The sequence below is a fragment of the Desmodus rotundus genome, chromosome X, assembly GCF_022682495.2.
Source record: "Desmodus rotundus isolate HL8 chromosome X, HLdesRot8A.1, whole genome shotgun sequence".
Classification (NCBI taxonomy): domain Eukaryota; kingdom Metazoa; phylum Chordata; class Mammalia; order Chiroptera; family Phyllostomidae; genus Desmodus; species Desmodus rotundus.
In genome coordinates, this window is record NC_071400.1 from 72,788,084 (window position 1) to 72,814,643 (window position 26,560).

The window sequence follows — 26,560 nt, forward strand, 5'->3', positions numbered from 1 at the left end:
AATATTCTTTTTTATTGTTTCTCAATCCTATGACCATGTGTTGACTTTATTTAGACCAGAGTAACCTCTTCATGCTACTTGTTTATGTTTAAGATATTGACGTGTAACATATCTGTTCATTTGTTTGTGGTGTTGATGGTTAATATCTAACTCATTCTCATGTGGGTTTTTTTTAATGACAAAAGTCTTATCTCAGTAGAATTGGAGTTAGGGCTCTGTAGAGGGAAATGGGTGTGTATACCATTCAGAAAGCTTGTATCATTATCACCTTGCTCTTTTGTGAGATGTTTGATTATTTTTACATATTAAAATCTATCAGCTTGTTGATGCACCTCTTTCGTAAGCATATGTTTTCTTGATGGAAATATCACTCAGCAATAAGTAGAAAAAGCAATGTCACAAGCATTCCTGATTTTATTTTTGTGAACCTTTGTCACTGCATTAACCACCATAGCATGACTAGCTAGCTCTGCTATGCAGAGAACCTCGCGTTCATTTTGATTTTGTAAGTGTGCCATTCTAAACACAGAAAGCATTTCTTGGTTTTTAGCTCTTGCTAGAGAATATGCTTTAAAGAGTTTTTAGTCAACCTTTATGGAATCAAGTTATCAAAAGGAAACAAATGCATAAATACCCATTAACATGCACTAACCCTTATTTTAACATATTGTATTTTTTTATTATTTGGGGAATGATACTTTTGTTCATTTGTTTGTTTCTGATCTGTCGCATTCCAGAGTATCCTATTTTGCATTCTTTGCTACTGGGAAGATCACAAATGTTAAGGACTGAGCGGATAGTCAAAAGCATTTGGCCATATTGTTTCAGGGAGTAGAAGCTTCTCTTAATGATTGGCTGAAACGCTCCAGATTCCTTTATTACACCAGGGAATCAATTTTACTTCATTTCTTTCAGCCCCTCTGAAATCCATAGTGTATTCCATATCCTTTAAAAAAGAAATTTCAGTGTGCCTGAAAACATTTGGGTATGACCACGCAAAAATAAAAATATTACAAGAAACATAGATGCATGGTTTTAGCCTTCTTGTGAGACAGCTCAAATGTGTTTGAGAATTGGACTGCCTTAAACTTCAGCAGGAATGGTTGTCCTCTCGGGAAAGTTTTTGTAATAGTTTCGTTAAGAGTCAGGTTTCCAAAAATATTTTTTAAAGTATTTCTTCTCAGTCTATAATTATTAGAGAACTCCCTTTTGCAAAGGTTTTCAACTCATATTCTGCTCCATGCTTCTTTCCATTCTGTTCATCCTGATTTACCACACACAGGCCAACAAAGTTTGGGGCCCAGAGACGCATGTCATTCTACTTACATTCCCAAGACTTCCCATCGAATGGATAGCTGGGTTACCATAAAACTTGTCAGATGCTCATTTCAAAAGCTTGTGAAATCATAGTTACAAGAACTTGACTTTGAAAGAATCTAGCATGCTGCCTTCAGGAACTCTGTTAAAAGAAAGAACCGTGAACTTAAAGACCAGCTGTCCATGCATCCCACAGCCATTTCTAGAAATAATCTAGCTGACCTCTTTCTTGGTTAACTTTAGTTGCATTCATGCTATATTTGTGTTGGTCACTGTCTGCAGACTTTTTCCTTTTTAGTATTGCTGATTTCTTAGAATTGCAAAAATATGAACAGCATGTGGTTTTGAATGAATTCATATGATTTGTTGGATACCGCATGAAAAGATATGCAGTATCTTTTAGAATTGAACTTCCATGCATGTGCTCAACGTAGCTCTGGATGCCTCTGCTTCTAAAGTGCATTTTCATGGGCTTAAAAATGAAATTTTCTACCAAAAGATTGTGACTTAAATATACTATAAGTGGGATCCATATTTTTTAAGACATGGTTTTACTATTACTTTAGTTTTGCCAGTAAAATTATAATTTACATACATGAACTGTTCTTTCTACAAATTTACCTTTCTTCTAAATCTTTGCATTTTAGTGTTTGATCAATTAGATCTTGTTACATATGAAGAAGTAGTAAAACTGCCAGCATTTAAAAGGAAAACACTAGTCTTATTAGGTAAGTCTGATTGTATAAGCACATGACTCTCTTATTGTCATCTTCAAAACATTTTGTGAATATTATTAACAACTGTCAATTTTACCTTCCTTTTTAAAAAATGGTATAGGTGCGCATGGTGTTGGGAGAAGACACATAAAGAACACCCTCATCACAAAGCACCCAGATCGGTTTGCGTACCCTATTCCACGTAAGCAATGTCTCTCTTTTCAGTATATTTTTTCTAGTACTTGTTTACTATTGTCATTTATATATTTTTCTGATTACATTGGTACTAACTGTTTACTATAAGCAATTTGGAAGATCCAAAAAAGAACAAAGAGAAAAGGAGTTAATAACCCCAGCCCCACTCCCCTAAAAATAGTGCTATAGATATTTTGTTTTATACCCTTCCAGACTTCTCTTAGTGCCAGTGCGTGTAGTGTGTGTATTTATTTGTTGTTGATGACTCAGATGAATTATTCTTCAGAAAAATTTGTTTTAATGATAGTATAGTTTTCTTTGACACAACAATATTTTTCTTACTCAGTAACTAAATTGTTGACTCTTATCACTTTCAAAACCCAGTCAACATGCTACCAGTTGTTTATTATAAAGAACTTTAAATCTGTAATATTTTATTCCCCTAATTTTCTATGTCTTATCCTTAACCTCTTGCCCTCTTTCAGGGGTGTCCAACCTTTTGGCATCTCTGTGCCAAACTGGAAGAAGAAGAGTTGTCTTGGGCCACACATTAAATACATTGCGACACATAATCACAAAAAAATCTCATAATGTTTTGAGTAAATTTACAATTTTGTGTTGGGCCACATTCATAGCCATCCTGGGCCGCATGTGGCCGAGAGGCCGCAGGTTGGACAGCCCTGCTTTGTTCCCTCAGTTATAAAATGAAGTAATTCTAGAGATACAAAGAGCATTTGAGATCATGAGAAGCACTTAGCAGATACTAGATAAATAGTAGCCATCTTACCACAATAATTTTATTATTATTACTACTCCAAAGTTTAAAATTTGAATCCCAAAAGCTTTCTAGCAGTTAGAGCTTTGTTCATGGCAAGAAGAACTGAAGGAGAATGTGTTTTAAAAGCAGCAGGAGAAAAATGTGAAGACTGGCTCTATCCCATAGGGCCTTCATGCCTTCCTGAAGCCATGGCAACACCACTTACTGTTTTCCCTGCACCCCGGAGAGCCCTGAGGCTTCATTAGACCACCTTCGTCCCAGAACACTGTCTGATTTCCACACAAAGGAAATTCATCTTTCGACTGGACCACTGGGGTTTTCTAATAAAACACTTTCAAATATTCTTTTACTTCTCCTTCTGTCTAGATCATGAATACAGCAAGCTTAGCCAACATTTAGTTTCTTTTCAATCATGTAACAATTGAACTTTCGTGTTGTTAAATGGCCAGTTAACTAGCTCAGTTTTAAAGTATAACGTTGCTAACTCAGTCATGTCCGCTCCCTAAAATATTTGGCCCCAGATGTATGCATACCATATGTTTTTATCTTCCAAAATGACTAAAGGTAGTACAGCATCCACATAATATATGGCCTTTATTCAGCTTTTCACATATCTGGAAAAATGGTACTTTTTTTTTTTAATCTGCATTTTAATGACCATGAGCACTTGGCAGTTCTAATAGTCTAGTCAGGGCAGGAGAGGGGTGATTCCCTAGGGGTTTGGACCCATCCACACAGCAAAGAGTAGCATAAATTTGTTCTTGCCACTCAGGAAAGGGAGGAAGCAAGAAGGAAAAAATGGAAATTGAAAGAAAGGGAGGGAGGAGAGAAAAAAGAGAGAGGAGGAAGAGAAGGAAGGAAAGAAAGAGGGAAAAGAAAGGAGGTGGGGGATTGGAAAACAAAACCAATGTTCCTGGCTTGCCTAGGAAAATTTTTCTAAACTGTGTTTTTCAGTATCCGGTCCCTTTAGTGTGCCACAGAACCAGGGCTACCGGCATATGTTTTAGTCTGTACTCACTTAGGTAAGGGATCAGCAAACCTTTCTTGTAAAGGGCCAGACAGCAAGTGTTTGAGGGTTTGAGAGCCCTATGGTCTCTGTCACAACTACTCAACTCTACCCTTGTAGCATGGAATTAGCCATGGACAATATGTAAACAAATGGGCATGGCTGTGTTCCAAAGAAACTTTGTTTACAAAACCAGACAGCATACCATAGTTTGTCAACTCCTGGTTAAGGTCTTTCTTAACTATTATAGCCACATGTGGCGGAGGTCATTATGTTTTCAATATGGTGTGCCGCCTTCTGTATTCTAACATTCTCCTTTTGCAAGATACTGTAGATGAGCAGTACCCCACAGAACTTTTCTCTGAGAGTAATGGTGTTCAGTATCTGCACTGTGTGGTATAGCAGCCATTACCTACATGCAGCTATCAGAACCCTGCAAATGTGGCTAGTGAGACTGAGGAACTGAAATTTTAATTTATGTGATTTTAATTATTTTAAATTTAAATAACCATATGTACTTTTCGGGAGGAGAGGTATTCTTTTTTCCTTCTGCCTAAGTGCATTAAGGCATACAGTGAGTTAACTTAATTTGGGGTCATTTATGTCTTTCTCACATGGTGACCCATGAAAGGACTGAAATAGATCTTATCTAAACACTGAAAGTTTTGCCAAACTAAACAACTAACCAGCCACCGTGGTCTGTTATCACACAGATAAATGTGACTTCTACAGTTTAGTTCTACAAAGCTACTGGGAGTGGGAACAGGGCATGAGGCATATACTAGGGAATCCACAGCTTTTAGGAAAAGATTGGGTTTTGGTAGGTCCATTGGAAACATAGGCCCATAAGCTCAGCCTTTTAAACTTCTCTTGACATTTGACTTTGCAGATACAACCAGACCTCCAAAGAAAGATGAAGAAAATGGAAAGAATTATTACTTTGTATCTCATGACCAAATGATGCAAGACATCTCTAATAATGAGTACTTGGAGTATGGCAGCCACGAGGATGCGATGTATGGGACAAAACTGGAGACCATCCGGAAGATCCACGAGCAGGGGCTCATTGCAATACTGGACGTGGAGCCTCAGGTAATGTCTGGCCACACTCGGCCTCCCGTCATCCTGCCTGCATGCTAAGCTCGGGTTCTGAAATTAAAAATGTCATCAGGACATCGTGGGTTGCATAATAACTGAATAAACTCCAGGAAATATCAGTAATGAAGGCATCGCGGGTTAACAGTCTAGGCTACAAACTAATTGTTACACTCAGGGCACATACCAGGTGTTTAAGAAGCAGAGACTATTGTCTTAGGAGATTCATTATAAAGTACTGGATTGGGTCTGTGCCTGCCAGAAATCCTACAATAATATGACTAAGGACGAGACTCTGGCACTTTCTTATCCCAACAGCCACCTTTACATCTCGGTACAGCTCATGCTGAACCATCAGAGCCCCTGCCAACATCATATGTTAACCCCCACTGAGAAACGCTGACCCTGGGGCCTGAGTCTGAAACACAGCACTAGCTTTATGAAAGCCACGTGAGTCAGCCCTGGGGGTGTCCAGTGGAGCCCAAACGGAGCCCTGTGGTGATTGATGGTCAGCCTCTGCCATCTCTTTACTGATGATGTTGCCTGACCCTGAGCTAAAACTAGGAAGGATATGAAGAACTGGGAGAGGACTCAGGAGCCAGATGCAGAGGTGATTAGATGATTTGTAGATAAGTCCTACACCAGAAGCAATAGAAATTATTAAATTTTCAAAGGAAAAAGCCGAAGGCCTTACTTCAAAAATGCAGATAAGGTATATTTTCCTCTCTGAGGACAAACCAAGTGGAAGTGGGACTTAAAGCCCAGTAGGAAGGACTTGGGAGTTGGAAGGGCAGGCTGCAGTAGAGGCTTGTGTGTGCCCAGTGACTCCTGGGCTGCCATTTCTAAAGACCCATTTGTACCAAAAATCCCTTATCACTTATAAATAGAATCAGTATGCCACCTGCTGAAATGGTAGGCCAGCAGCCCTTCAGCAGGCTCCGTTTCATCAGGAGGGCTACCTGGCTATCCCAGGCAAGGAAGAGATTCTTGTTCAAGGGCCACTGTATGAGACTTAGTCCCCTAGCCATCCCCAAACGGAGGGTGGAACCTGCGGTCAGGTGGTCAGGATCTGTGTGACCTAAGGCCTGACAGCTCAGTTACTCAGCGCCAAGACCCTAACATCATGCCCAGTGGGTTCACCCATTTCCGTTTCACATCACCTGATGGGCTTCTTGAACTTGGAATCTGGTTAAGGGGCTGGGAGGAAAGCACCAGTAGGGTGAACACTATACAGTTTACTTAACAATTATCTTGGACCTATATAGAACTAAATATATGATGTATAACACAGACTGATTTCTGTTTAACTACTAATCCCTCCTTACTAGGGATTGGAAAAATCTTCTGGCCAGGGGTGGCTAGAGGCAAAGTCTCAATCCTGGTCCTGGTCTTCGACATCCTCTCCTTGGGTTCCACACTGGTCTTCACCTGAACGTCGTTTTCTGCTGGTAGTAATGTCTCTAGCAGTATGCTGGCTGCAGGGCTCCTCAGACCCCTCTACATTTACCTAAGTCCACTTTCAAGGGCTTCTGCCCTACCTGCTGCTGCCACTGCTGCCACCGCCGCTGCTGCTGCTGCTGCTGCTGCCGCCGCCACTCCACTCCTAGTGTCCAGCTCTCCCTGTGCCCTCACCCTTGCACAGTCATGCATTGCTCTGCACTGCCGAGCGGGAGACACTTCTCTCAGCCTTATCAGGACATCCACAGCAGTCCCTTTTACGTGTGGCACTGGGCACCAGAGCACCCGCCATCCCGGGCTGGGCACGTTCCCTGCTCCCCTTGACTGCTGGATGAGCTCACTGCATTCTTCTCTCCTGCTTCCTATGTCCCCACCTCTGAGAACCATGATCTGTCAGGGCCACCTACCCCTGAGGACAGGCCATAGGCACCCTGTTCCCTGCCGGAGCCTCTCAGGCCTGAGGACAGGGGTTGCCCAGGTTCTGTTCCTCTCATTGGTCTGGTTGAAAACTCTGGTCCCAGGCTGTCCCGCCCGGGGCCACACATGCGCAGTCTACACTTCTTCCCACTCCTGCTCTCACACTGACTGTCATGTCTGATGGTACAGCTGCAGATGCCCACAGGGTCTCACCTCCTGGGCTTCGCCCTGGAGCTTCTCTGCCTTCAGTTCACTCTCCCCCAGGCTTGGCAAGGTCCGCATCCTAACATCAGGATGCCCGTGGCCATGACCAGCTTGCTGTCAGGCAGAGCCTCGTTGTTCCTGAGACGCTCTCTCCTTAGGACATTTTTCTCCATGCCCTTCCCCGCCCCACCCAGCCTGTTAGATTACCTCCTCTGCTGTATCTCATGGACAGTTTGATTCAACCAGCTTATGTTAAGCACTTACTGTATCCCAAGCATTGTGTCAAGAGCTAAAAATGCAACTAGGAAGGCAAGCTGGTAAGAATGAAATTCCTTCCTCCATGTACATCATAAACTGTCCATAACAAGAGAAATTCCATGTGGCAATTTTTTAAAAACCTTCTCACTTCTATCACTGCTGACACCACTTCCACTATGCGTGGACCATAGAAAGACCACCTAATGCTCGTGTTCAGCTCATTTAGCTCGGGTCTCATACTCTGTACCATCTTAATTTAGACACTTCAGGCCAAATTTAACACGCGTCTAATAATACTGTGTGATAAGACATTGTGGCCCAACTTTAAACCTAGAGGACCATGATAAAGACATTAAACTAGAAAAAATTTGGCTTCTTTTAAAATAATAATAGATTGTGTTCCGGTAGTGCTCTATATTTTGCCAAGCATTAGTACTCCTTACCTTACCCCTGTAACCCCTAAGATAGAGATGTCAGCATCTACTTTTGTAGATGAGGAAACCAAGGCTTAACATAATTATGATTTGACCAAGGTTTTACAGCCAACTGAAAATGAGGTTTGAACTTGGCAGTTTTAGTTTTAGGTGTTTTTACAATCGATTCTAGCCTTCTTCCATTGTGTTGTCCTAGAAGGGTTAGCCCTGAGGATCCTTAAGCTGATCTACCTTGTGTATAGTGGTACAATTTTAATCTTTGGGGTTTTTTTTTTTCATTTCAAAAAGTCTAGAAGACAGTCAAACCTGAGGAACACTGTGGAACTTATTTTTCATGGAAATAGACCCATGGCTTAGAAAATAATCTATGTCCCTAAAGCTGAAACTGTAATAGCTCCAGTTTATAATCAAAACTTACTATGATGTTTTTAAATTTAAATTTTATTCTGATTTATTCATTTTCCATGTTAAAAAGTTAAGAGTAGCAGAATGTTCAGGGTTTTGCTTTGCCCACAGAGGAAAAGGTTGCCATCAAGGTGCAGCTGCAGTCTGTTAGGAATCTGTACTTCAGAACAAGAGCCAGGTTCTCACCAGGGGCTGTTTTGTGAACTCAGCTGACTCTCAAGATTCTTTCTGGGCTCACCGTGCTCTTCCTTAAACCCTTAGAATTTTTTTACAAAATGACTAAGGTGCGTGCTCTTACGTACTTTTTAAGTTTACAAGCCAAATAAATCTTAAAAGATATCTGCGTCTTAGATACTTGGTCAAATGGGTTTTTATTCCTTGAAGATGGTAACCTGAGATTAATTATTGACCATAGATGAGCCATATAATCAATTTATCTCCCCAAACTAAACTAAAGAATTAGCTTTAAATGTTGAATTTATGTTACTTGGGCTGTTTGAATCCAGTATATTTTCAGAGATCTTTCTAGGCTCTCTCTCCCCTCAGGAATTCAGAAAAAACAATATTTGCCTGTAAAAATTAGCAGATTTGTGTCTCATCTAAAGTCAGAAAGGAAAGGGATTTAGAGGTCATTTTAAAGTCACCCATTAACCGCCTGAGGGAAAGGAATCCTTGTGAAGCAATTTCATTTCCTGTCCCTGAAGTGCCCCTGAACCTCAGGCAAGCTGAGACTGTGCAAAAAATGACACCCACTTGAGACCCCTAAGTTAAGCAGAGAATGGGGACAGAGACCTTCAAGAACAACTGCGGGAACGTGTGATGACTCTACTGAAGATACAAGAGCAACTAGACCAGAAAATCTCAGTCAGGATTCGAGGCATGTTATAATTTTTGGAAAAATATGATAATATAGGATAGAAATAGAAAATTGAAGCCATGAAAAGGAGGGGAAAGCAGATATGCTAACCACAGAAGCTGCAGTGATTACTGTGATAAACATGAAATTTAGCTCTAAACTTCCTGGCAACCAGGACAAAAAGGGGAGATGTCCTGGGTCCCATAATTCTCATCTAATAGAAGTATGCTAGTTCTTTCCTTGGAATTGATTGCTAAGGGAATATAACCTGATTCTTAGGCACAAGCGGCATTTGACAATGTGATGAGTACAGTCTTCATGGACAGTTTCATTCTGCAGTAAGTGCAGAATGACCTTCGTGTCTTTATGGATAAACACAAAGGAGGCGCATGCAGTGTGAAGAGAAGGGTAATCTGCAGGGAGCTAATGTTTTCTGAGTAGCGTGCTTTCTGGTGTTATAATATGGTAGGTAGCAGGCTAGAAGTTAAAATATTCAAAGAATTGGATGGCTATCAGGGTCGGGGTCACTAAGCAAAGAAAAGACCGTTTCTCGCCTAGGGTGTCCTTCTCACTTTTCAGTGAGTTCCATTCAGCACCTGGGCTGTGTGCATTTCCATCTGGCACTTGGAATGGCTTCAGGGATGGAAGCAAGGGTAGGAACTCTGCATTAGGAATTTCTTCCCATCTTATTTGCCCAAAGGCTGGCTATGGGTGGGTGTGCAGTGATGAGGAAACCTTATGTTTCAACTGACTTATAGTCTCCCCTGACTTATGAGCGTAGGAAGGACAGCGGGGAAAAAAGGCCATTTCTAAATGAAGACCCCTGTTAAGTTCAATTGAGCTATATATGGACTTTTTCATATATAGTTTGTCCCTTGCTAAAGTCTTCATTCACGAAAGGACTGGCAAGTACATTGCCAATTACCTCTTTCAAACATGAACATATGCAAGCTGGAAGAGCTTTCTCTCATGGGGAGTCTGAGCCTGTGACTCACAATTAAAACACTTCAGTGGACAGGTAAAACAATGTGCTGGGTTCCTTTAACCCACAAGGAGATACTGTGTAACTAAAATTCAGAAACATAATTATAGTGAAAGCGAACTTGCACTAAAAAAAGAAAGTCAAACCCTTTGCTATCCAATTTGCCTCTTATGTGCCAGTGTATTCATGGAGGCCGAGAGAGTCCCTTAAGCCCTGAAAGCATAGTGCCCTCTAGTCAAACCTGCCTCAAAAGGCAAGGTAGATTTTGTGAAAATTATATATACTGCATTACATTTTCATCTTATCATACAGACTGTTTACAGCAAGTGCCATTTGGGACATGAGGGAGATAACTAAACAAGACGCAGCCCCTGAAAATTCAGGCACTGCATTTTCAGTGTGATGGGTGCATCAGTGCGGGTGCATCCAGAGCACATGGGAAGGGCACCTCACCTCAGCTTAGAGCTCACAAAGGACTTTCTAGACAAAAGAAAATCAGTACTCTGTTCAGTAAACACTCAACCAAGCAGAAAGGAGAGTAGGGAAGGTCCAGGCAGAAGGTGTCCTAAGAAAAAGGCCAGGAAACCAGAGAAAGTTTGGCCCTTTCTCAAACTGAAAGTTGTTCGGTAAGGCCAGTCCATGGAGGGGCAGAGAGAGGCTGACAGGTAAGCATGGATCAGCTATCGAGGGAGGGACCTGACATTAACCTTAAGGACCGTACATTTTTACCCCAAGGCCAAGAGGGAGCAGTCAAAGGGTTTGAAGCAGAGAAGTGATCCGTTGGGATTTGTGTTTCCAAAAGATCATTCTGGTGGCAAGGATTAGTATGGATTGGAACGTAGCAAAACTGAAGGCGGAAAAATAGGTCTACTTGCTACTACAGTAAACCAGGCCAAAAAAAAGAGGAGGAAAGGAATATGACAAAGCAAACAATTGAATGGCCATTTAGAAAGCAAAATATGTGGATAATGGAATAGACGTGTTAAATTCTTGTATAAAGGACAGCAAGATATTTATCCCGATACATACAAATTAATTACATGTCAGTTACTTGTAAATTGTGTGCCCATACATGTTTTTGTCCAATAGAGGGGAATTTGTAACTTCTGGAAGTGCTGTGTGCTCAAGAGGAGCTGAAGCAGTAACCCTTACCAGAATCAACTGCTAGCTACACCATCAGCAGTCAGCTTTGCACTGTGTCCCTGCTAACTCGTAGCTCACATACTTAGAGGTTTTTGATGCCTGGGAAGGGAGCTGAAAGAGGAGAGTCTTCAGAGGTCCCTCTCCCTTGAATGTAGTGTCCTCTCATGGGCCTGTGAATTGCCTATAGCCCCAAAGCTCCTTTAGTGACTCCAGACTCCAGCTCTAGAGAGGGTCTCCCTTCCCCACCCCGAGCCCCACGGGGGCCTTTCCTGAGGGCAACTCATAAGCTGTGAACACAGCCTCACAGTGACAGTGGCAGGGTTTGCTAATCCTTGTTAAGCAATTTGAAATTTGAAATGTGAAGCGCGCTCTAGATCGATGGTGAAGTCAGCCTGCTGGTCCCAATCTACACCAAAATGCACTTTGTATAAATTACAATTTAGACTATAATTAATAACCAGGTTTAAGTGAACATTAAACCAACATAATCAGTGTTAACTTTTCTGAAGAAAAATTAAGTCAGATTGATTCATGAGATGCATAAGAAAAATGTCCAGTTTGTCACCTTTTATTTGCTGACGGCTATTGTCTATCCTTTGGAAGAGAGGGGAGTCATGTGTTATTTATAAAGTTGGTAAATTTAATACCTTGCCAAAAATTTGAGTCAAGGGCTTTTTCAGTTGTGTAAATTTTTTGTGGACTCATTTGAAAGGTGTATTACTTATTTCTTCTAAGTCTCAATTGTTTGTTTGTTTGTTTAAACAGGCACTGAAGGTCCTGAGAACTGCCGAATTTGCTCCTTTTGTTGTTTTTATTGCCGCTCCAACTATTACTCCAGGTTTAAATGAGGTAAGAATTGATCAGTGTTCTCCCCAAATTAGCACACCCACCTGTAGTAAGGATCCAGTAGTGTCGTACATTCAAGACCCAAGCCTCATGTTATTAAGATGACTAACCGAAGCTCTGCTTTGTTCTTCATGCTGGCCATTAGCGTTTCCAGAGTTTGAGGTCCTCTTTCGGTGTTAGGAACTAGGCCATATAGACAAGTGTGGTTCTTCTACGATCAGAGTCATTCGGCAAATTCAAGCCTTAGTTCCCAGCACAGTCACCCTGTGGCCTCATCAATGTCTACTTTTAAATAGTTTAGAACCCCTCACCCTTCCAGGGCAGAGGCTTTCCAGGCAGCTCCCTCCCTCCAGGGCTGCCAGCCCACTCCTCTCCTGATAGGGACTGCGCCAAGAAAGCAAAGCGGCAGCCCCAAACCCAGCTTCGGGCCAAGGATTGTTTTGCCTGAAGACAGCTATAAGGAATTCATGACCTTGACAGGGCTGCCCAGGTTCCCCAAGGCAGCCTCTGGAGTGGAACCCATGCCCCTGGAGACTTCCAAACCTAGGAATGAACTCTGCCCCCTATCAGGCCAACTCAAGTCCGCAGCTGGCTACAAGAGTTGGCTGCCATACGTCTCCTACCAGGCTGACTTAGAAGGCCTCCTATTGTTGAGCAGATAAGAAGGTACTTTTGTATGTGTTGGCGCTTGCTGCTTATCTGCTGTGGGGTCATTCTTAAGAAAAGACTTCTACACAAAGTTATCCTGAAGACCATTACTTTACATGGTCAAGAAACCACGTAAGGGCTCTTGACTCTGTTCAGTAAACACAGGCCTAACCGCCAAGCTTATGACAATAAAATCAAGGCTTGGAAATTTCACTTCATGTACATTTCATTTTTTTGTCATTTCATTTGCAAAAGAGGTATTCCTTTGTGAATGTTACTTTTTTATCTCATTTAATACATAAACGTGTTTGAAAGTCCACATTATGGTAGCTCTTATCCTTTGGTTGCCATGTATTTTTCTTGAATTATCATCTTTGCTTTGTTTTTGTTTTTGTTTTTTGCCTGTTTTCCTGCCCTTTTACTAATTTTCCATAGCTGCCAAAATGGTGCAGAAAATTGCCTGTAAGTACAAGCTAGGAGGTGATGAAATACAGCCTTCTTTACTTTCATAGACTTAGAATGTAGAAATTTTGTTCCTACAAATCCTTGCTTTTGCTGTTAAAATAAAGGCATTTTGTTTTCACTGAATTAAATTATATTCACATGTAAGTTAAGCCTGCAGATAAGCTGTTGTTAGGGAAGAAACTGTGATAAACATAGCTTCATCCTGTAAGATCCTTAAGAGGGAGCTGTATTTTTTTTTATAAAGAGAACTACCTTAAACATTTGATGCTCTCAGCTGTAAATTTTCTTCAATGTTTTTATCAGCCCAGCTTTCTGAGCAAATCATAAACTCTACTAGTGGTTTTTGAAGCCCAGGACTTTATATTCCAATAGGGTCCCCTATCCCAGAGAGTAATATGTAGGAATTATTCCTTCTCATACTGGTAGGAAGCACTCATCCTTGAGTGAATGCATGTTTCCTAAAATGCAGCTGCTGAATTGTATTTTTGGTAAAGTAAAGCCACAGTGAAAATACTATGCTTTTTTCAGTGCAAGCAGAAAGTGTGTTAATATGACCTTAGGAGGTGATTCACTGAGGTCTTATCAACACTGTAGTGGTTAACACCTAACATCCAAAGCATGCCGAGTCCTGCTTTGAAATTCCAGTAGGAGATGACAAAACAGGTAGGACACTCTCATTTCAGAGTGTCCCCATAGAAAAGATGGAGTCCCCAACTTCCCTGGTGTGTGTCCATCCCCCCTGCAGTGCCATGATGGAATCAATCAAGTGTCGCTTTGATTCCCCTTTCCAGAGAGTTGCACCCACAGACATAGCAGGAAGGGTCTCTTACAGATAAAAGATGGGCCTTAGAGAAGAGGAGGAGTCCTAAGCTAGCACTGGGTGGCACGGCTCCCAAGTCCCTGAAAGCACCACATGTTTTAATTTTTCTGGAATTCCATCTATGTCATCATAGGCCCCCGTTTCCTGGTAGAACTGCTCTGTCTCTTGATTATAGATTTAACACTCATCACATCCTATAATGGCCAGTACTAGTCAGCCAGCCAAGTGCTTGTTCTTTCAATAACCTTTATTAAGCACTTACTGTGTGCAAGGCAAAATGCCAAGTGCTGGGCACAGCACAGGACACACAAGACAAGTTTACGGTCTAGGTGGGAAAAGAGATCTGAATCTAATAACCAGGTATTTAATTGTATCTACGTATATTTTAAAACTCAGCCCAACAGCTCACCTATGTAGTGTTGGGGGAGAAGGGGACAATTAACTTGACTTACCAAGTTGCCTGGTTTCAATTTTGAACATGTCTATTGAACGTTCAGCATGACATGATCTGAGCCATGAAGATGCAATGGCAGACTTTCTGCTGACTTGTAAGAGACCGTCGTCTTGAAAGAACTGCCATCTTGAGGCTAAAGTGAGACTTGCATGACAAACTAGGGACCCTGAATTTCCTCCTTCTGCGGGCTCACCCTGCTGAGAGTTCTCAAAAGCTGTAGCAAGCCCTGGGAGTTGAGGGAAAGTTCTTTACTGTTGCAAACCTCCGTCGAAGTCAGTGGCTTCTTTTACTTCAGAGTGTTTTCCATAAGAGAGTTGCATACTTATGAACAGTGACATTTGGGCATTTCCAATACAGACCAATTGGAGGGGATTCATCAGATGCCAGTTGCTGTTGTATCTGGATAATGGACTTATTTCATCCATTATTTGTAACATCCAAAAAGCTTTTGCCTCTGGCACCCACTGCGGTTGAGTGAGTGCCATTACATGTAATTGAATTTCTGGAACATGTTGAGCCTCTAAGTAGAAAAGAGAAAAACACAACTTAATTTGTTTTCCAGAGTCAGGGGCTTCTTGGTGCAAATGCAGCAGGGCTCCAGGGCCCTGTGAAAGTGAGTCAGAGGACCAAGGGAAGGCAAAGGCAGGGTTCTGACCACATCACCCAAGTCCTCCCACTGACCAGGAGAGTGGCTGGGGATGAGTCGAGCCTGGTTTAGACAAAAGTGATCAGAGCAGCACAGCTGTGCTAATTGGTCACCTACTGACCCTGGGGCAGGACAGCTAGTCCCAGTGGGGTAGTGTGTTTGCTGAAGAGTGTGTGTTTTCTCTGGTCCGTCTGGTTTGGCATGGAGCCCCTTGTTGCATGGTGAGCAGTCTGGGTTGCAAGCAGTAGTTCTGCAACCCTGCCATCCTGGGAACCGTCATCTCCTCTCTCATGAAGCAGACTCAGCCTTGTGCCCAGATACGACGCATCACGATCTGGCCTTGACTGTTTCTGACACTGGGATGAACAGAAATATGAAAAGGGAAAGAATCCGGCTGACTTCTCTCTTCTCTTTGCTTTTCCCTTCTCCCATGCCCACCCCTGCCTCCATCCCATCACCATTTAGGATGAATCTCTTCAGCGCCTGCAGAAGGAGTCTGATATCTTACAGAGAACATATGCACACTACTTCGATCTCACAATTATCAACAATGAAATTGATGAGACAATCAGACATCTGGAGGAAGCCGTCGAGCTCGTGTGCACAGCCCCTCAGTGGGTCCCAGTCTCCTGGGTCTATTAGGCCCGTCCCCAGATATCTGATGCATAACTGGGAGCCACCTCATACATGGAAACGCCTCTTTGTTATTGGCCTTGTGTCAGCAGGTCGTGGTCCCTAGAGACTACCTAGTTGTAGTGTGACCTACATTTATAATTATTGTCATGTCCAAATAGGTAGGAGGAGAAAAACAATTACACACTAATTTAAAGAGACAGTATCTTTTTTAATCAGTTCTCCTAAACTTTAATAAAATGTATCTTTAAATGTATGTATTATTCAATCCTTTGGAATGTTATATTTTTGGAAATCATAGCCTTTTTATTTCCAAGGCCCCTAAAAACTGCACAAAATAGATGCTGCTTTCTATAATCTATTTTAATAATAATAAACAATGATTCTGTTACCTTGACTGGGGGTGGAACACTACATTCTTTTTAGAGTCTGATTTTATGGATTGGAATATCTTTCTTTCCTTTATTTATTTGAAATAATCAGTCTAGTGATTACAAAACAGTCATAAATTTTTAAAGGCCTTTTTTCTCTTTCTTTTTTTTAGAATAGTATTTTTTTTAAGTCCTTTATGTAACATCCAGATAATGTGATACTGTCTCTTTGAAGCACCCTGTAAACCTTTTAGAGATTTGAAGTTGGGTCTTGACTCTTAATGCATGTGGACAGTCGCGAGCGTTTATGCTGTTGGTGTGTCTGTGTTGGACAAAACGATCTGTAATCTACAGCCAAGTACATTCCGTTCACGGGGCACACCCAGGGGAATAAGAATAAAATGCTATTATGACTAAGTTGTAAAACCTATGCACATCCCTTGCATTTTGGGCAACTTTATAAAAAAACAAAACTGATTTTTATTAATAATAATCATATAGTGAAATGTGTTTGTAATTTTGTCTCAATTTAATTTGTTGTAAGGTGGGAGGGGGAATTGCTGGTTTCACCATTTCAAATCTGTGTTGTCTGAGAGTATTAATGTTTTAATTAAGCAAATAAATGAGGATTTTTAATATGTATGTAATTGTTTTAAAGCACCCATTTTAAGAGAATATACTGTGCAATGAAGAAACCAGTTTAGGCATTTGCTATAAACTGAATTATTCCAAAAGAATAATCTATAACAGCCCTGTAAATTCCTTTAAAGTGATAACTAACAGGACAGTTTGACCAATTTTTTTTAAATATACTTCCTTTTATGTGTTCAATAATTAAATGCCTTTGGGTCCTTCATTTCATTATAGATTTGTTCAGATATACAAGCTGATAATCTTTGAGATTTTAATATTCATTAGATGCTCATTGAACCATCGAAGGCCCAGGAGTGACTCTCAGTTGGCAGGACAACAAAATACTCTGCCAGAGCACAACTCAGACCATGCCTGGCTCCCAGAGCACGCGCAGTGCACCCAAGGGCCACCAATGTACGAGAGGCCATCTGTGGTTTTTCCTTCCTCTTGCTATATCCCTTGGCACAGGAGAATCATCTTTCCTTGTTGCTTTAGAGGCATTAACCATCTCATCACCCTCACATGAGGCCACATCCTTCCAATATAGCGGATTCAGGCTGCGGGTTTTCCGACTCTTGCCAGAGGTCAGTGGAAGGTTTTTCATTAGAGTGTCAGGGTGTGTGAAGTGGTTCTATTAACCTGTGATTCTTGAAAAAAAAAAATACCATCATGTTTGCTTCTTGTCAGTTAGGTGGCCTCATCGCTTTGTGCCTTGGCAGGATGTGCGGGGTGTGTTCTGAGCTGAAAAGCCCCTCTTAAAGGACCACACAGAGAAGACATTTGCATATTCCTTTTACAGTGTCATCGCTCCCCACCTACTCTTATTAAATGATGCTGATTTTTTTCTCTGATGTTGTCGTTTGTCAGTGACCAGATGAGTCTGCAATGTAGCAACAAGATGTCGAGTGGACTGCTTCTGTTGGTGCTCCATAGCAGGGTGACCACACCACCATACCAGAGACATCCTGGGTGGAGAGAGAAACCCGGAGAGTTGTTTAGGGCTCTGTTAGGATTGATTTGAATCTACCTGATGTCAAGTCATTCCCGTGATGGTACCACAATCCAGGCTCTTCTCAGTGTGAAAGGGCCCGCTCTACCTCTTTATCAATGAAGCACAAAGAAGAATACAACTAACACATGGGGAAGAGAAACTCCCTCTGGCAGAAGCCTCCATGCTCCCACTTGCCCTTTTAGACCAAATCTCCAGAGATGCTGGCAATGCCTGGCTTAAGCCACCCGCCACATTGATAAATGTGGATCAAGCAGAGAAAGAGAAAAACAATGCCAATTTAAATGTCTGCGGTCCCAGAACTGAAAAAGCATGATAGTGTTAGTCCTCTCTTCTGATCGCTTTATGCGTCCTACGGGAAGCATACGGGCAGGCATTGTTCTTGCCATTGTGTAAATGGCGGAATTCTTCCATCCAGAACTCGTTCTATCTGACTTCTCAGAGAGGTCACCTATTCCATTCCACTAATACACGTCTTCTCTAAAGCAGATCTAGCAGGAAACACTTAAATATCTGAATTCAGGGTAATTTCAGTACATTGCTGCTGCCACTACATTTCAGTTGTCCACTAAGTAATCAGAGAAAATTGCTCAAAAGCTGCTTTATTGCTTCCATTCCGTCAGCAAAACCATCTTTTTTTCCTTTTGAATACCAGAGGAAATGATGAGGTTATTAGATTTTATCACTGGTCAAATCAGCCACATTCTGGGGGTTCTCAGTCCTACCCCAGCCCCCCCTCCCCACAGCAAAAAGAAGAGGTATTTTTAATGCATCGAATTATTTGTTAAAAAGAAGAAATATCCTGATTTTTTAATCATAAACCAGTAATTACTTTGCACATGCAGCATATTCAATTTTAACACTAAAAAGGATAATGTCACTCAGTTCTTCTGGAAGTTTCCCAGTGTCAAGATAGTATGGCAGCCCTTTAAAATGCAATTAAATGTATCTCCTGTCAGGTGAGATGGTTTAAAATATTTGCTCAGAGAAAAAAAGAAATGGATGACCTACTTCTTGCTATTCACATTCAGAAAGCGTCTTTCCCGAGCTCATTCTATTGGTGGCAGAGGATCTAAAGATGGTGCAAAGGCATCAGTGCACGAAGGAGGCAGCAAGTGCTCCCCCTCCCCAGGTCCAGTTCCATCTCGCACTGCTGGGGCCAACCAGTCAGGCTGGGGCTCGGTGCTGCAATTTGTGTTTGTAAAGCCTTTGATCTCATTACTGCAGAGAAGTGGGGGTTGGTTTTGTTTTTAAATCACTTGTAGTTCATTAAGGGTTTGAGTTCATCCCTTAAAAAAGTGGAGCCAGTTGAGCAGCCCGGCCCCTGGGGAAAGTGAACGGAGGAGATGCTCAGAGTGGACACTGCCCCTTACGGACAGGTCGCCCCAAGCAATCTGTTGTATTCCATTATTGTGATGTCCTTTTCTTCATTTTAGGTCCATCTCTTAACTTGGGGCAGAGAGACATGCTGCTATAGCTAGCAAGAAAAATTCTTGATTAAAAAATTCTTAATTATAATGCCTCCCACGCTGTCTCCTTGGCAGGAGGAGAAGGCACTTTGCAATTGGCATTCCAAAACAAGCCCCTAAAGGTCCTCATTCGTCCTCCTCCTTGTTGCCTATCAAGCTGGTGTGTGTATGTGTGTGTGTATGCATTGGGGAGCTGGGGAAGGGTTTGTCTTCCCAGAACTGAGCACAGCCTCCTAATTCCATCCTCTTTACAAGGGCTTATGATACTGAGGCTGATTACAGCATGCCACAGGTTAAAGGTCCCTGAGCACTTTTCTCTTGTTCTGTGCCTCTTAATTAATTCTCTTCTTCGAAAGATATTTTGCTTCTTGCTGCAGCTTACATAAGGGCTACAAGCTTTAGTTATGAAACATCTCATTTGATAGAACTTTTCCTTTTGTTACCCCTTTAGAAGTAAGGTTTTCCCCTCCCATGTGGTGTCTTCGGTTACAGGACTATGCCCAGAAGGTTTGATGCTTGATTGGCTTTGCCCACACTCACTTATCAGTTCGCCTTAAACTTGGAGCAATTGGAAGACTCAGGTCTCCCAGCTTAGTGAGACAAGTTTAGCTGTGACATGTACAGAAAGTAGAAGAGAGGGAGAAGAATAGTATGTTCACCAGTCCATATCCCTTTTATCTGGTCTTTTCTCCACCACTCTTGGCCTGCAGAAGGCGGGCAGACCCAGCCCACAGAGAGGAGGAAGAGGAGGGCCTCACCATCTCTAGGAGAGGCACTGCCATGTCTTCACTCCTGGGGGGGAGTTGAAAAGCCAGAGCTCCCACCACCTCTCACCTGACCCCCTCCATCAACTCTCTTGAACCTGTGCAAATGGACCCAGCAAAAGAAAATGGAAAGAGATGTTTGTCACCACACAAGAGACCTCGTTTCTGGCCCCAAGCACAATCCATATCTATGTGTGCTCAGAAACTCGGAACTTTGCTGCCACATATGTGTTAGTTCCAGTCTCTCCGGCACGTGATGTAGGGACTGTGTCAGCGTTCTCACCAAGGGAGGTCTGGAGGTGTGACCACCTCAGGACACACAGGATGTGCAGTCTCTTAGAAGGAGGTCTGTTGGGAGTAGAAATAGGCATTCCTGCACAGTGAGTCATCCCACCTATTGTTTTTTTCATTTTGAAGAGACCAGGAATTAGAGGAATTGATTTGCAGCTCAGCTGTGTCCTGGAATGGCACCCATGCAGGCAGGTTGGAGGCTGCATGGGCAGCAGGCAGGGTGACTGAAGCAAAGGCCACACGAGCCTCACGTGCTCGGACCAGAGTATCACGTTTAATTGCAATGCAGGTGCGTCGCCATTCAAACTCAGTACTGGGGTTGTTTTGCATAAAGTTTTGCCAACATGTTCTTTTTTCTGTATGTATAATTGCCTTTTTATAAAAGGTTTTGAAGTATTGTCTCAGTGATAAAAAGAGAGCGATGTTAATGGTTGTTGTATATTTCACCGTATCCAATTGTAAGTATTTGCAGGGTACAGCAAAGCCTTAGCGTGCAAGAGCGTTTGTGCAGGAGGTGTCCTCCAACACCCAGGAGGTGAAGGGACCGGAAAGGTTCGGATTCTCTGTAAATGTCCCGCTTTTCTTTCTCTCTGTGTGTATCTATTTACATGCCTTAGCACACGCCCTCCCGCCCTGATCCCTTTGCCCTGTCGCCAGAACTACCAGAACGCTGGTGCACTGCCAGACAGTACAAGTCGATGGAACCCTAATCAGTTATCTCTTATGTGACAGGGGAGGAAGAGAATCTTCATAGTATTCTTTGTAGCATATACATACTTGTAGGATGCTGTGTAATGGGAAACCATAGAATTGGGCTTTTGTCATTTCAAAGTTGGAGAAATGTATGAATAAAATGTATAAAACATGAAAAGGCAGTTTGTCTCCTCCTCAGATTGCAGGCCAAACAGGTTGGGGACAAACCACACAAGGGCTAGAGGGAGAGGAAGTTCCTCTCCCTCCCACAAAGGTCTGGGACAGCTCTCACGTTTCCAGGGTCCACCCTGGCAGTCTCGGCCTCCAGCATGGCCACTGCGGACTGTGGCACAAGAGCTGTTCAAATTCAGTTGCTTGCATTTGAATGTAGATTTAAAATAGCTTCAGGGTTGGTTTTTTTTAAGAGGGAAAACATGCCGCTTGTTTGACACTGCAGAGAAAGCCTCAGGAGGAAGCCTTGCTGTTGGGTGGTTTGCTTTGGTGGTTTCCTGGAGTCTGAGATGCAGCCCCTCGCGTGCCTCGATGACCTACTTTACACCCTCCCTTCTCTGTCCTTGCCCTAGGCTCTGCCCATGGTGGCTTTAGACACTCACACTTGAATGTGTCCGAACACGCAAACCCCCTAAAATAGCCCAACCTAAAAGTGCTCACAACTTACACTAAAAAGACCCATATTAAGGAAACATACACTAGGAGTAATTAATTGCTTGACCTAACTAAACTTCATGCTACCAAAAATATATAGTAGAGTCTATATTCAGACATAAGAAATTGAGCCCCTGGCCTTTTGATTCACGGAACCCCAAGTCACTTTCCTGCAGACTTCTTACTCTCAATGGAGAGAGCACCCAAAGCATAATCTACTATGAAGCTTATTCTCCACACTTCGTGGTGTTGAAAACACACCCAGCTTGCCAATATTAAGCTGGTAGAAACGAATAGAAACATGTATTTCTGTAATTTTCCCAGTTTACTGTCATACAATTAGCTGAATAAATAACACCAAGTATCATGTGATGAACTGCTGCTGCAGAGACTGGGAATCTGCAAAAAGACTGCAACAAGATTGGTGCAGCGTAGAGGGTAGTACCCTTGAGTATCCTGAGGTAGCAAGCTCCCCAAGGACAATGTAGTAGTGCAAACTAGCAACCCAGCCAAAGGCAAGGGTGCTCCAGGAGAGAATGTTCCATCACATGGCACCTGACTTTATCAAGGAATGACCACAAGACATGGGGCCTGCAGCCAAAATCCCATGGTTTTGGCAGTGTCGGGGATCCTGCACCCACGACATCTGCTTTCCATGCTCCTCCCCATCTTAACCTTTCACGGTGTGGCACCGAGAAACAGTTTTGCCACAGATGAATTCTTAGGCTGGACCACTAAACGCATCACTACTGCTGCCATTGCCCTCTTCACATCCCAGAAAGCAGCTTTAGTACTGCAGAGAATCCAGCTCCCTTCTGCCACCAGCCTGGTCTGATGAACAACTTCAGAGGGGACAGCCTGTTGGGGCCTCCCATGGGCTCCAGGCCCTCGAGATGTTAAACTGAGGTTGGAGATGGGTAAACGCAGACTGTGCACAAAGCACAACACCTCACCACGAATTCCCTCTAAAACTTTCTGGGGTGGTGGAAATGTTCTATTTTTTGTTTGGGGTGGTGGTTATAAGGTGTATACAATATGTGAAAACACATCGAACTGAACACCTAAGATCTGTGCATTTTATTATATATAAAATATACTTCCTTATATTTCTCTTCCTTAAGAAAGAGAAACCATCTGATCATCTTTGCAGTGGCCAAAAAGAAACATTTCACAAAATTCAACACGAGTTCTAATTTAAAAACAATAACTCTTTTTTAGAAGACAGAAGATATCCTTAGCAGATAAAGAATAGCTATTTCAACCCACAGCCAACATAATCCACCTAAAAGAGACACAAAATGTGTTAAAATTGCCATTAGCTTTTAAATTACCTAAATAATACATGACCTTCAAGAATGATTAGAAAATATGGATAAACAAAAAGTAGATATTCAACCAAATTATGCCACTCAACTGCTATAAATACTCTGTGTCTCTGTCAGGCCAATACACGCACACACAGGGGTGGGCAAAGGTAGGTTTACACTTGTGAGTACACAGAATACAGTTTACACTTGTATTACTTATTTATTAATTATTGTATTATTTGTAAACTACTTGGCCTACCCCTGTGTATGTGTATATATATTTGTATTTCCCAGTGCAGTGAGGGGGTCATAGTAAGAACACTGCTCGATGACTTATCTAACATGCCCTCCCCCACTATCATTTCGTATTCATTGTAAAGCACTGCCCGGAAACAGATCAAAGTACAAATGTCAAAAAAGACAAAGTTGCCCATATTGCTGATGATGTCAGTGTACACCTTAAAGTACAAAGAGAACAGCTGGACGTCCATTCAAGTTAATAAAGAGCAGATTGAAAAACTCAAAATTCAATAGTATTCTTAGGTATTGGCAATAAAGTTGCACAATTTTAATGATAAAAGGATGCTATTCTCAATTGCAACAAGTTTTTTGAAACCAACAAAATCCAAGGGATTTATATGGAAGAAAATAAGATAAAGCTGCACTGAGAATATAAGACTTGAATAAGTAGAGAGAAATGTTCTTAAATGGAAGAACTAAAACCTTTCATAGCATCATTTTCTTCCAAATCAATGTGTAGGTCTAATACAATACCAAGTCAAAATCCAGACAATTTTTGAACCTTTACAAAATGACTGTTTATCTAGAAGAATAAACAGTGTTTATTATTTTAATTTGAATTAAAGGAAATACTAGGGAAAAAAGAATAAATTGGGGGTGAGTGACCCTTCCAGATTTTAATCTGTTCTAAAGCTAAGACAGTTAAGACATGATACACCATAATTAGTTTCAGACAAAGAGGTCAGTATAAAAATTAAATAATAGAAAATGAATATGTATATGCCTAACACGGACACTCCTGGTGGTTCCAGACCATTTTAATGGAACACGATTTGCATTAATGTATACATGATTACATGTGTAATGATTACAGCTATCATTGCTCAAGTGAAGCTACGATAGATGGAATCTACTTAGAGTTTTTAAAGTGAATCAACGCTGAGTATTCTGCAGATGACTGTCTGATGGGGCCAAACCAGAGGATATGCCATGGCAGTGGCTGAAGGTTGGGAGCACCCCAGGCCGAAGCCAACAACCCTCCGAGCCTGGGTTGGTCCTGTGACTGGGCCTGGCTGCCACCATTAAGCCCTGATTCCTCCACAGCCAAAGAGCCTCCCACCTCCCTGTGAAGACAGCCTTCTCAACCAGACAGACCTGGACAGGGAAGATCCTATAGTGGCAAAGAGGTTAAAAGAGGCAGCACAGAGTCAAAGGACACCTCATAACGAGTCATGAAATTCAGTCAGAATAATTTATTCCCCTAAATAAGTGCTTTGGATTTCTGCCCAAGAACTCAAGCTGTCAGCTCCAGGTCACTGAGCTACACAGTTCATTCATCTAAACCAACTACAGTGGCAGAGTTGTACTGGATCGAAAACAATAAACTTCTTAAGGGGAGAGTTGTTGAACCAGAAAATACATCATACTAGAGAGCTCAGTTGAAGTAATGAAGGCGGTGTGCTAGGAGAGACACACAGACCCAAGGAACAGAACAGAGATCTTCAGTGCAGTGCTGAAATCATGGACTATTCTATTAAATTATTCATATAAAATGTTTCAATTACATTCCCTACTTCACCATACATAAAAAATAAGATTTTTGATGACTAAAACATCTAACTATGAAAAGTAAATCTTTAAAATGTAAAATATTATAAATATATGTGTGTGTATTTATAAATGTTTTATTCAAATATATATTAAAATATATTTACATATATATTTTTTATGACCTCAGGGTAAGGAAGAATTTCTTAAACAAAATCCAAAATGTATAAACTATGACAGAAAAAAATTGATTAAGTTGCATTAATTTAAATAAAAACTGAAAAATTCTGTTTACAGAAGACACCATAAACAAACTGAAAAGATAAGCAACAGATGCTAGTGGCACATACAGCTGATGAAGAATCAGAATCCATGCTTTATAAAGAACTTCTAAAAATCGCTTTTAGTCCTGGCTGGTGTGGCTCAGTTCATTGAGCACCAGCCTGTGAACTGAAGGGTCACTGGTTCGATTCCAGGTCAGGGCACTTGCCTGGGTTGTGGGCCAGGTCCTCAGCAGGGGGCGCGTGAGAGGCAACCACACATTGATGTTTCTCTCCCTCTCTTTCTCCCTCCCTTCCCCTCTCTCTAAAAATAAATAAATAATGTTTATAAACAAAAAAGAAAGAAAGAAAAATTGCTTTTACAAGGAAAAATATGAGCAAAGATATGAACAGGCAATTCACAGAAGATAACATCTGAATGACATTTCTTGAAACACAAATAATCAGGAAAATTAGAAATGAAAGTCTTAATACTCCACTAATAGCACACTGTGTAATTTGTACCTAAGACTACTAAAGCAGCTGATTGAAATATTAAAAACACCTGTTTGGAGATGTAAGCAAATTAACAAGACAGTAAAAAATTATAGAACCAAGATCTGGGAGAAAACTACCCAAAGGAGTGAGCATTTAAGGCCACTTATGTTCTGGAGACACTTGCCCATTCCAGAGGAGGAGGCCAAGAGGCTGAGCCACACTTACGATAGCTTCTCAAGGGCGGGAAGAAGGGACTGGAGTCAGAGCATGTCTGAGGGTGGGGTGAAGAAGGGCTAATGAACTTCCCTCACTTTCAGTGGGGACCCTGAAAGTTTGCTTCCTATGGGTAAGGGTGAACCACTGCTCTGCCTCAAACTTTCTGAAGCCCTGACATTTCATTGAGGTGATCTTGGATTGCTTGTGCCAAGATGTGTCTCAGAAGAAAATGTCATTTATCTCTGGTGGAAGATAGCACCCTAGGCCTCAAATGTTTTCTACAAATAAGTTAACAGACACAATGTCTGACAAACTACGAAAGATAACCAGGCACATGAGAAAGAATAGGTAAATAGGTAGATACATCTGTATTTAAAAAAATGACAATAATGTCTTTTTAGGGTTTAAATCTACATAGACTTAAAAATAGACCCTAACTCTAAATTGGGAAGACAGTGAACAAAGTTAATATGTCTTACAGCGTAATATGTCAAGGGAGGGGGCGTTAGCATTAATTAATGTTAGACTTTTGTAAGTCAAGGATGTAAGTTTAGAGTAACCACTAAAAGAAAAATATAAAAGCATACAACTGCCAAGCTAATAGAAGGTGGAATAATAAAATATACTAAATCAATCCAAAAGAAGGTAAGAAAGAAGATAAATAGTATAGAACAAGAGGTACAAATTGAAGGCCCTTAGTAAAAAGGTGAATGTAAAACCAAATACGAGTATATTTTTTAAATTTCATTAAATGCATGTATACTAAATGCTCCAATTAAAAGACAAATATGGTCAGACTGTATTTTATAAAATTTTAGT

General features: G+C 41.5%; 1 protein-coding gene across 10 annotated transcripts in view; it reads left to right on the forward strand.

The window, feature by feature from the left end:
- The window catches only part of CASK (calcium/calmodulin dependent serine protein kinase), a 439,221-nt gene extending 418,037 nt beyond the window's left edge, over positions 1-21,184 (forward strand). For 6 of the 10 annotated variants that reach the window (XM_045187586.3, XM_053917275.2, XM_053917277.2 and 3 more), the window contains 5 exons: positions 1,965-2,045; positions 2,155-2,235; positions 4,902-5,104; positions 12,030-12,113; positions 15,609-21,184. In XM_045187586.3, coding sequence (XP_045043521.1) covers positions 1,965-2,045; positions 2,155-2,235; positions 4,902-5,104; positions 12,030-12,113; positions 15,609-15,785 — 626 coding nt within the window. In that variant the 3' untranslated portion in view covers positions 15,786-21,184. The remainder of the gene's footprint in view (positions 1-1,964; positions 2,046-2,154; positions 2,236-4,901; positions 5,105-12,029; positions 12,114-15,608) is intronic. The other 4 variants (XM_053917273.2, XM_053917276.2, XM_053917278.2 and 1 more) reach the window with 1 other exon arrangement.
- The last annotated feature ends 5,376 nt before the right edge of the window (positions 21,185-26,560 follow it).